This window comes from Neoarius graeffei, chromosome 11, assembly GCF_027579695.1.
Source record: "Neoarius graeffei isolate fNeoGra1 chromosome 11, fNeoGra1.pri, whole genome shotgun sequence".
In the NCBI taxonomy this organism is placed as follows: Eukaryota; Metazoa; Chordata; class Actinopteri; order Siluriformes; family Ariidae; genus Neoarius; species Neoarius graeffei.
Window position 1 is genome coordinate 52,291,971 of NC_083579.1, and position 12,325 is coordinate 52,304,295.

The following is a 12,325-nucleotide window of genomic DNA, read 5'->3' on the forward strand; positions in this document are numbered from 1 at the left end:
TCATATATTTTACAAGCAGCAAAACTTATTTCAAGACTACTAGTAATTAGAAATTTTTAAATTTTTAATTTTTTTTTAATATTCCTTGTTATTTTATGATGTGATACCGTTGTGATAAAATCTGTAGACAAGTCTTCAAGTTTTGTAAAAATTTTGTAATAAAAATGGTCAAAATTGAGTTTTTGCAAGATTTTTAGAAATCACTACTTGTTATGCAATGAGTTAGATTTCCAGCTAATATTAAAAACTTTTGGTAAAGTTAATAAAGGCCTTTTATTAATTGGCCTTTAGCAATATGTCCTATTCTTAATTAGCACAAAACAGTACATAATTGAAAGAAAGGCTTAACATGGGTTTTAATTTGTTTTTCTGGGTGATGAACATATCTGTGAAGATACTCAGTCATCCAGGTACATAGTAATCTGTGGTTGATAGAAGAGAGCAACTGGACTTGCTTGAAACGTCTTGAAGACGTTTCGCCTCTCATCTGAAAGGCATCCTCAGTTCTGTCTGTCTTAATAGGGAGTATCAAGTATTTATCCTCTCATGGATCATCATAGAATCCGAATCAGAATGCTGATGGCTGCATTGTAGGTGGCTGATAGATGTCTTAGGCCCTGTCCACACGGCAACGGATTCAGGTGAATCCGATACAATTGTTTATTGTTTCGGCCTGGCGTCCACACGGCACTGGCGTTTTGGGTGCCCCAAAACGCAATCTTTTGAGAACGGGTCCCAGAGTGGAAAGATCTGGCAACGTTGCCGTTGCGAAGTCGTCTGGGTGAGTAGAACGGATTTGTTTACGATGACGTCACAACCACATGACTGTGAGTGCTTCACGCCGGGTAGAAGTGTAACGAACTCGATGCGAGTTGTCAACAAATCCTATAACTTGGTTCATGAAACACGCTTACAAAATATTTTCACTGTGAATATTTATTGTGTAATGGTGCAAAGTGAGAGAGAGAGAGAGAGAGAGAGAGAGAATAGCCCTTAGGCAGAGTCAATCCCGCCAGCAAAAATAGGGAAAAAAAGGAGCGATCTCACCTCTTCAGATGTTGGTTTAAGTCCTACAATACATTCCTCAAAAAGGGTGTAGAAGAACAAATTAATCCATCAACGTGTAGCATTCAATTTATTCCGGACCATTAAAGACGCCGCCTTCCGTGTAGAATCATACGTCATCCTCGCCGCCATATTGGATGGGTCAAAGCGGAGAATAAAGATGCCTCATTCATGTGCTACATTTAACTGTACCAACAGGTTTACCGTCCAAACGAGATCACATGGGATTACCTTTCACAGGTGAGACTGGAAAAATACTTTTCATTGTATTTGGTCATTATAATGTAATTTTACGAACAGATTTTTCTGACTTTGTGGCTAATATGAAGTCTCGCGCATAATAGTTTATGCGCATGCGTCCTTACTTCTTCTATTGTTCTGGTGTCTCCGAAGGGACCGTCTTACAGCGCCCCTAGAGGTGTGGCATGTGTATTGCATCTTTTTCAGCAAGCGTTGCGTTGCCATATGGACCTGATATTTTACTGATCGTTGCCCATTTGGACGCGATATTTTTTTAAATAACATCTCGTTGCCGTTGTCGTGTGGATGTAGCCTTAGACACCCACCTCTGTTCAGTGATGGTCGTTCCAGGTTGACAAAAATGAACGATCCTAAGATGTCTGCCAGTTTTCTGGAAGTCCTCTCATACTCCCGCACCAGTCGAAGGGATCTCATCCCAAAGTGCGTAGAAACATATCTGTGAAGATACTCAGTCATCCAGGTACATAGTAATCTGTGGTTGATAGAAGAGAGCAACTGGACTTGCTTGAAAAGTCTTGAAGACGTTTCACCTCTCATCTGAAAGGCATCCTCAGTTCTGTCTGTCTAATAGGGAGAAGACAGACAGAACTGAGGATGCCTTTCAGATGAGAGGCGAAACGTCTTCAAGACTTTTCAAGCAAGTCCAGTTGCTCTCTTCTATCAACCACAGATTCTGGGTGATGAAATGTTTTAAAATGTTTAAAACTTAATAAATGCCAAAATTGAAAATTCCCGAAAATTCCCAATATTCCCGGGCCCTTCAAAATTCCCGGAAACTTTCCACCCCTTTGCAACCCTATACTGTATGCTGAATCTATTTATACCACCACTGACTGTGCTTTGCTCTGCAACAGATGCTCATTCTTCGTAAATAAGGAGTTGCTGAGGCTGCCATGCAATAGCCAACGGCGCTTTTCAGAGTCATTAAGGCTCTGTTCGTATAGCTGACCAAACAGTTTGAAGTAGAGACTATGGTAGCGTCTCTGCACCTTTGTTTTCAGGAACCGTTACACAGTTCCACATCCTTTACAGTTAAACAACTCTCCAGTGCTAACGTCCACAGTGACCATAAACTGTTACGCAGGCCCCAAATGGAAACTTATCTTCTGACTAGAAAGACAGAAGTCAGACTTGGTTTGTGCCGCGATGTCTTTCATTCTCTCTTCGAGCTGAAGACTGGGAGACATCATAGATGACACGTTGCCTGTTATATTGTTGTTTATGTGGTAGAAAACGCACACATCCCATTCTCACATGCTCACACACACCACAGGCTGACCCACATCCACACTTATTTCCTGCTGATTTTAGTCATTTGGACGAAAGGTCACATTCTTGAGGAATTGCTTGGATCTTGTCATGGATAATCAAAAAAAAAAAAGCCAGTGGGGATTTCTAATTTCTAAGGATGATATCACCTAACCACCTAACCACTTACATCACCACAGCTGCATGCTCAGTCCAGACTCGTGCTTTTGTGTGTCTCTGTGTTTGCATGCAAGGGTGTGTGTGTGTGTTAACACATGGAATAACAGGAGAGATTCTAGTTTAATAAGTGATGAATCCGAAAATTCTCTGTTCCTTTTATGACCCCCCCCCCACACACACACACAGCCTTGCTCGATTTGCATTGTTATATCCTCTGTGATGTATTTAGCAGTAACCTGTGAAGATATACCATAACACCTAAGATATTGTTCATCACTAACGCCAGCAGATTTAGCTAGCTGGGATGATAGTTACGCACAAATGTTCAGGGACTAAAGGTTTTGGGCTTCATTTTATTCTCAGATCTTGAATGTGATTGGTCCAGAGCCTTGGAACCTGTTTGGTGATATCAGTGAGCTGAAACGTCATACTTCCAGGATTAAAAAAAAAAAAAGAAAACAGTATTGCAAAACGGGCGGCACGGTGGTGTAGTGGTTAGCGCTGTCGCCTCACAGCAAGAAGGTCCTGGGTTCGAGCCCCGTGGCCGGCAAGGGCCTTTCTGTGCGGAGTTTGCATGTTCTCCCCGTGTCCGCGTGGGTTTCCCCTGGGTGCTCCGGTTTCCACCACAGTCCAAAGACATGCAGGTTAGGTTAACTGGTGACTCTAAATTGACCGTAGGTGTGAATGTGAGTGTGAATGGTTGTCTGTGTCAGCCCTGTGATGACCTGGCGACTTGTCCAGGGTGTACCCCGCCTTTCGCCCGTAGTCAGCTGGGATAGGCTCCAGCTTGCCTGCGACCCTGTAGAACAGGATAAAGCGGCTACAGATAATGAGATGAGATGAGTATTGCAAAACAAATACTAGCATGACACTATATCTGATAACACAAACAAACAGAGTTTAAGGCTACTTTAAACTGATACTGTAAATTTCAGAATAGAATAATTAAGTTATTTCACAAAATCAAGCCGTACGTGAGCTGATAGCCGATGAGGCACATAGTGCCGAGTTGGCGAAAAGCCATGTACAACGAGATTGAGTGGAATAACTGTTTTATTCTATCCACATTCACTGGATTTTGAGAAACAGAGCACTTTTATTTTTTGCAAATTTGATAAATTAAAAACTTGATACAAAACGTCCGACAAAATCATTTCTGCTTAGAATGTAAACAAACCGGCGAAATGTTTTTGTTGCTTTTTTTTTTGTATTTTTTGGGCTTTTGTTTTCAAGTAGAGTTTTTATTTCGTCCTCGATTGGTTCAGCAACACACTCTGCCATTTTGTTTTTCTCTACTGACGGTATATGAGCTGATAGCCTAGTCGTAGAATAGCCAATCAGAACACGCGACTGCTCATATCCAGTGAATGTGGATAGAATAATGCCAATTAATTCCTTAATCATTTATTCTGTATCAGTTGTAAAGACTACATGTCTTTGATTAAAGGATTATAGTGAGTGCTTGCAGTCATATAATTATGCCTCAGCAGTTTTGGTTTATTTCAAAGTGATTATAGGACTTAAGCCTTGTGTATTTATGGACGTGTGTCCGTATGTTTGAGGACTGACTGTCAAACGAGCATGCTTTTTATAGTGCCTGTTTATAGTGGAGAGGTGAATGTCCAGATCTCGCTTTTCTTTTTGTTGTTTATAGAAGATGTTCCATGTGTTGAGTTGAGAGAGGGTGAGTGCTGGAGAGAGAGAGAGCGAGAGAGAGAGAAAGAGAGGATGAGTCACAGTCTTTGCCAGCTGTGCTCGTGGCTGTGTTGGAGGCCGAGTGGCCCCCATTGTGCTACTCTCAAAGCAGCTCTGGCCGTTTTGATGGAAACTCTGTTTTGCAGCTTAGAGTCTGCCCCAGTAGTGTCTTTCTGCCTAAGGTTGCAAAAAAAGCCATTCTGGAAAAAAAATGGAAATACCAACCTGAGGATAGAATGGCGAAGTGGTCTTTTTTCACTGAGGATGAAGTCAAAATTAGATCAATGATGATTGATAGACACTGATTTGGCAACTCTACTTTTCAAAACCACACATTCTGCCACATTCGTAGAAAAGCTGTGAGTGTTCTGTAGTATAATTGTGAAGCTTTGTGTCTACCATTTAGGCGACCTTCTCCCCTCCCTATGTTAAACAAAAGCTCAGGGTGCAAAAGCACTCGTCTTCGATGCATTAGTGAAGCTCTATTACACAAGCAAATGGATTATTTGCACCCTATTTGGCAACACAGACTTTTCCTTCATCTCACCCCTTTTCCTTATAACTCCGCACAGCTGCAGAGTCACAGACCTCAGGTCTCGGGCATATGGGAGTCTGTATGAACTGACTGGAGAGTTTTGGTCGTCGAATGGATCCTCCCGACAGAGGCCTTCTGTAATTTGCCAACAAGGCTATAGTTAGGAGGCTGCTAATTGCAGAGCGCGACATGGCACTGTTGTGGTGGTGTGCACTCGGAGCACTCTGGTGTCGTGGTCTGTCTGGGCCTGCCGCGCCATATCCAGCTTCTTTACAGCAGCCTTCCTTTATTGTTTGGTAGGAGGAACCGTAATGAAACCATAAATGTTCCTGCTTTGGAACTGGTCAGAAGCATTTATTATAGAGGCATGAATTCTACTGTGGACATTTCTGGTTGTTGATGATGATGTTGTTATTGTTGTTTTCATTTGTTTGGTCTCTATAGTTTCTCGTGCCAAGTATGAGTATTGTTAACTTTAATCGTTTTCAGGCAGAGCACAGTATTGTTGGTGCTGGACAGATTTGAACTTCTGTAATGAGTTGATTCTTTCCTGCTGTTTTGAGTGACTGCTCCCCCCAGGATCCCAGAAGTCTGAGACAGACTGTTTGTTGAAGCGCCCAGCTTTTAAACTTTGGCTTTCAGACAGTCCCATACAGGTAAGAATTATTTTCAAGTTCAATTTTCCCACCATTGAAAGTCACCTTCATTCAGAGAGAGAGAGAGAGAGAGAGAGAGGGAGACCCCTCCTGCATATCTGTAATGGGACTGTCATGCAGAAAGACGCCATTGTGTAGGCCTAGATCCTGTTTCTGCTGGGGCCTGTAATTAAGAAGGGATTGCATGGGCAAGGACATTTGGGTGCCTGCTTCAGGAGAAGGGATTGGCCTGGTGGGTAAACCGTCTACAAAATGCTTAGCTGTTCGACACCCACACACAACCACAGAGTCAACACAGCGTCCAGCAGGGACACAGCAGAAGTTTGTGCATGCAAAGAGAAAAAGAGACAAATCTCAGGACAAGGAAGCCTTCATTTAAATATGTCGTTTAAGCACTAGGCTTGCTGTTTCTCCATTACCAAGATAACTCAAGAAGAGTTCTCTTTTTGATGGACGGAAACAGTAAAAGAAAGTGAGAAAGTTTGGAGCCTCGAGGGATCACTGCCAGAGCTGTGATGTCAGAGGTGCGCTCACCTTGTAGGAATTGTCAGTCTGAAAAAGATCAGAGCACAGCAGAGCTCTGGCTTAGGTAATATTGCAAAAGATATAATCAGAGGACTTTAAAAACATTTCATGACAAATGATATACATCATGAGTTTTGTTTTTCTAAGATTTGATAACATGTTACAAAGAGTTCCACGAGCAAAACCATTTTGGAACGTTTTTAACAAGAGTGCTCTGAGAGCACAATATCCCCCGCTGGCAACTATGCCATAACTCTGGTAAAATGTGACTGAATTGAACGAAATTGCAATATGCGTATTACCGACATATAACAAAGAATCCTACCAAGTTTTGTGAAATTCCTCCAAAAACTTGAGAGGAGTTGATTTCAGAAGGTGAGTACCCTTCCTGGGACGGACGGATGGGGATCGCCACGACATAATTCCCCTTCGGGCCTTTCGGTCAGCAGGGGATAAAAATTATGAGGGAAGTTGGTTTCAGAAAGCAAGGACACCTTGATGAAATTGCCAGAGTATAAGTTTGTTAATAATCAAGGGCATAACTCTGGTAAAAATGTGCTCAAATTAAACAAAATTTTGATGCGTGTATAACTGTCATATAACAAAGCCTTTTGCCAAGTTTGATGAAATTCCTCCACAAATTGTGAGAGGAGTTGATTTCAGAAGAATGTACACCTTCATGAAATTGTCAAAGTACAAGTTATTTAATCAAGGGTCAAAACTCTGGTAAAATTTTCACAAACAAAATTAAATCGCAATATGCATATTACTGTCATATAACAAGGCCTTTTGCCAAGCTTCGAGAAATTTGTCCAAAAATTGTGAGAGGAGTTGATGTCAGAAGGCAAGCACACCTTCATGAAGTTGTGAAAGTACAAGGTTGTTAATCAAGGACCACAACTCTGGTAAAATGCGACTGAATTGAACAAAATAACAATATGTGTACTAATGACATTCTGTATAACAAGGCCTTTTGCCAAGTTTGGTGAAATTCCTCCAAAGATTGTGAGAGGAGTTGATTTCAGAAGGAAAACACACTCTCATGAAATTGTCAAAGTATAATTTTGTTAATCAAGGGCTGTAACTCTGGTAAAATGCGACTGAATTGAACGAAATTGCAAGATGCATATTACCTACATATAACAAAGAATCCTGCCAAGTTTCATGAAATTCCTCCAAAAATTGTGAGAGGAGTTGATTTCAGAAGGTGAGCACCCTTCCCGGGACGGACAGACATCGCCACAACATAATCCCCCTTCGGGCCTTTCGGCCAGCGGGGGATAAAAACTCGTGAGACACCTGTGAGTTAAATTGTGTAGCTTTTATGTTCACAAAACTAGCCAGGGAAAACAAAACAGGAAAAATAAAAGCTGGTGCATCAAAGATGGTGGTAGTAGTAGAGTTTATTTGTACAGTATGGCACCATTATTGTATTTGGATTAAATGAGTCAGTGTTTCACACTCACATTCACACCTACGGTCAATTTAGTCACCAGTTAACCTAACCTGCATGTCTTTGGACTGTGGGGGAAACCGGAGCACCCTTGTCCAGGGTGTACCCCGCCTCTCGCCCGTAGTCAGTTGGGATAGGCTCCAGTTTGCCTGCGACCCTGTAGAAGGATAAAGCGGCTAGAGATAATGAGATGAGATGAGATGAGATGAGTCGGTGTTTATGATATGGTCAAAAATGTCCCCATGCAATTAATCATAAAAAATTGTCATCATGTAACGACTCTTAGGTCCTTGGATATTTTGCCTGTTCTTGTATTACATTCGTTTTGCAACATTATTTTAATACACTCACCAGCCGCTTTAATAGGAACACCAGTACACTTGCTCATTCATGCGATTATCTAATCATATGGGATCAGCAAAATGAAATGGTGTTTCAGTTCTTGCTCACATCAAACATCAAGATGTTTTTCCTGTCTTCAGTTTCGATGAGCCTGCGCCCACTGTCTCCTCAGATTCCTGACATGAGTGGGACTCCATGTGGTCTTCTGCTGTTATAGTTTATCCGCCTCAAGGTTTCATGTGATGCGTGTTCTGAGATGTTTTCCTGCTCACCACGGATGTAAATAGTGCTTATTTGTTTGATCATCGTTTAGTCATCGTTTCAGCACGAACCAGTCTGGCCGTTGTTCTTTGACCTCTCTTCCACAGAACTGCTGCTTACTGGATAATGTTTGTTTTCTGCACTGCTCTGTATACTCCAGAGTCTGTTGTGTGTGAAAATCCCAGGAGCTCAGCAGTGTCTGAAAAACTCAAACCAGTCATTTGGCACCAGCAGCCATGCCACGTTTGAAGTCGCTGAGATCACATGCTTCCTCATTCTGATGTTTGATGTGAACATTGAAGCTATTGACCCTTATCTGCATGATTTATGCCTGATGGGATTGATTGGATGAATGAGCAGGTGCACACGTCTTTCGATGAAAGTTGTTTATCGGTTAGTGTATAACAGTGTTGTCTAGTCTGCAGCTTCTCTGCTTTTCTGTTGAGTGACTTCTGAGAGGTGTAATAATGAAATATTAAAACCAGAGTAAAACTAGAGCAAGGCAGATGTACTGGAAAGTTGTGGCACGCAGTGATGCCTGATTAGTTTCACTTCACACTTTCAAAGACTGTCTTTCCTGAAATACACGTTGTGTTCAGTGCCATGTCCTCCCAGTCCGCCATGTGTCTTTTGGCTGAGCTTGGCTTTTCCTTCACTTTTCCTGTTCTCTCTCTCTCTCTCTCTCTCTCTCTCTCTCTCTGTCTCTGGCAGGTTAGAGCAGTCTTGATGGCAGAGGTGATGGAGGGAAGTGCAGCAGCTGCAGGAGTGGCTGTTCCCAGTGCCAGCATGGACTGGCAGAAGAGATGCATCGCCCTCGAGATGCAGCTACTCCGCTTCCGACTGCAGGCAGGGAAAATCCGCCAGCTCCTGGCTGAAAAGGTAGGGGGTCACAGCACTAAAATTGCACTTAAAGTTGTTCAGTTCATTGCACTGCACGGCTATTATTTCAAACATGGAGGTCCTTAATACACGGTACATGCCAGATGATAGTTCAGTCCAGATGCAAATACATGACCTTCATATAAGAGAGTTTACTTTGTTGCATGTTGTTATCCAGCTTGTATTTGCATTATACATGAGGCTTGATTTAATGCTTAACCTTAACCTATACATTCTGCTGCTTTTGCTATGCTCTTTCTCCTCCTTGGGCAATGGGTAAATCAATGCCTTCTCCTCTTTTTCACTCTCTCCCCTGCACTCGTTCCGCTCTGCTGATCTTGCTGTTGCAAGAAGCAGTTAATTGTCAGACTTGGCAGAGAGCCTTGCAAAGAGAGTGAGGAGACACAACTGGCTAATGCGAACGTGTGCTTCATTTGATTTTCAGGAGTGTGTGTGTGTGTGTGTGTGTGCGTGCACGCGCACGCACAAGTGTGATTTTAAGTTTTTATTGGAACGTGGAGCACAGTGCTGTAAATTTCCATCCTTCACCATTTCATCATGATTACAGCTGAATAGAAAAAAATATATATATTTTTTTAGAGATTTGTGACTCGACAGTAAAAATGGACACACATTTGATCACACATAAGCATCAGCTTCACTTTCTATTATATGCCTAAATGGTAAAAGGGCTTTGTGTGCTTTTAAGTGCCAGAGCCTTTCTCTGAACAGTGTTGGACACATCTGGTCTTGAGAATTGTATAGATAAGCAAGACTAGTCTGTAAACCATGAACATGTGTGAAATAATAGTCATGCTCACACAAAAGAACAATGCAGAGAAGACATCAGACTTATGGTTTTTGCTTTTGTTTGTCTCATGTAGGAAGCAGGCCAAACGTTCTTATTAAGGGCTGTATTCAGAGTTGAGTTATTTGCACATAGTGAGGGATGTGGAACAATACAGAAATTGCTCACATTGGTACTCCGACCTTAAATGTAACTACATACTTACAGTGGTGCTTGAAAGTTTGTGAACCCTTTAGAATTTTCTATATTTCTGCATAAATATGACCTAAAACATCATCAGATTTTCACACAAGCCCTAAAAGTAGATAAAGAGAACCCAGTTAAACAAATGAGACAAAAATATTATACTTGGTCATTTATTTATTGAGGAAAATTATCCAATATTACATATCTGTGAGTGGCAAAAGTATGTGAACCTTGCTTTCAGTATCTGGCGTGACCCCCTTGTGCAGCAGTAACTGCAACTAAACGTTTCCAGTAACTGTTGATCAGTCCTGCACACCGGCTTGGAGGAATTTTAGCCCATTCCTCCGTACAGAACAGCTTCAACTCTGGGATGTTGGTGGGTTTCCTCACATGAACTGCTCGCTTCAGGTCCTTCCACAACAGTTCGATTGGATTAAGGTCAGGACTTTGACTTGGCCATTCAAAAGCATTAACTTTATTCTTCTTTAACCATTCTTTGGTAGAACGACTTGTGTGCTTAGGGTCATTGTCTTGCTGCATGACCCACCTTCTCTTGAGATTTAGTTCATGGACAGATGTCCTGATATTTTCCTTTAGAATTCGCTGGTATAATTCAGAATTCATTGTTCCATCAATGATGGCAAGCTGTCCTGGCCCAGATGCAGCAAAACAGGCCCAAACCATGATACTACCACCACCATGTTTCACAGATGGGATAAGGTTCTTATGCTGGAATGCAGTGTTTTCCTTTCTCCAAACATAACGCTTCTCATTTAAACCAAAAAGTTCTATTTTGGTCTCATCCATCCACAAAACATTTTTCCAATAGCCTTCTGGCTTATCCACGTGATCTGTAGCAAACTGCAGATGAGCAGCAATGTTCTTTTTGGAGAGCAGTGGCTTTCTCCTTGCAGCCCTGCCATGCACACCATTGTTGTTCAGTGTTCTCCTGATGGTGGACTCATGAACATTAACATTAGCCAATGTGAGAGAGGCCTTCAGTTGCTTAGAAGTTACCCTGTGGGCCTTTGTGACCTCGCCGACTATTACATGCCTTGCTCTTGGAGTGATCTTTGTTGGTCGACCACTCCTGGTAAGGGTAACAATGGTCTTTAATTCCTCTATTTGTACACAACCTGTCTGACTGTGGATTGGTGGAGTCCAAACTCTTTAGAGACGGGTTTTTAACCTTTTCCAGCCTGATGAGCATCAACAATGCTTTTTCTGAGGTCCTCAGAAATCTCCTTAGTTCGTGCCATGGTACACTTCCACAAACGTGTGTTGTGAAGATCAGACTTTGATAGATCCCTGTTCTTTAAATAAAACAGGGTGCCCACTCACACCTGATTGTCATCCCATTGATTGAAAACACCTGACTCGAATTTCACCTTCAAATTAACTGCTAGAGGTTCACATACTTTTGCCACTCCCAGATATGTAATATTGGATCATTTTCCTCAATAAATAAATGACCAAGTATTATATTTTTGTCTCATTTATTTAACTGGGTTCTCTTCACCTACTTTTAGGACTTGTGTGAAAATCTGATGATGTTTTAGGTCATATTTATGCAGAAATATAGAAAATTCTTAAGGGTTCACAAACTTTCAAGCACCACTGTACACACTACGACAGTTAAGTTGCTTCTTTGCTTAATCTCTAATTTATATTTTGGGCTGTAAATAGACTCAAAAAACAATGGAATGACATACAAGGCCAATATTATTAACATAAACATAACACAAATTAATATGTGCTTATTGACCGAGTAGGAGGACAGAACAGGAAAATATTTGGCTTGAGGTCATGCCGTATGGACCGAGTGCAGCGAGGAATATTTTCCCGTCCGGCCCGACCTAAGTCTGTCAACAAGCATTTTATCATATGACCTCTTTTAACTAACATACACAGTGGAAAACAATGAACAACGAACAATGCGATACAACTGACTTTACTGTTCTCTCGAAATGAAAACGATTTTAAGATAACATCATGAGTAAAAGTCAGTTCAAACTCGGGTCAGCTCATGGAGACAACATCTATACAAGCCTATTAAGTCTACACAAAATAACTTTGATTTGAAAACAAAAGAGTCGAGTCGGCAGTCGAGTCATTAGGTCTGTGTCTGATAAATCATCTGGATAATATAATTCACTTTCACTGTGCTCAGTTGTGTCGCTCATTTTTCCAAGTAACAATTCAGAGCAAAATGAAAACGGCGGAAGCAAGGG

The 12,325-nt window shown here is 41.6% G+C and overlaps 1 protein-coding gene across 1 annotated transcript in view; it reads left to right on the plus strand.

Moving 5' to 3' along the window:
- Positions 1–12,325, plus strand: part of plekhh1 (pleckstrin homology domain containing, family H (with MyTH4 domain) member 1) — an 87,033-nt gene that overhangs the window by 24,576 nt on the left and 50,132 nt on the right. Inside the window, exon 2 of the mRNA XM_060934162.1 lies at positions 8,933–9,100. Coding sequence (XP_060790145.1) covers positions 8,948–9,100 — 153 coding nt within the window. The 5' untranslated portion in view covers positions 8,933–8,947. The remainder of the gene's footprint in view (positions 1–8,932; positions 9,101–12,325) is intronic.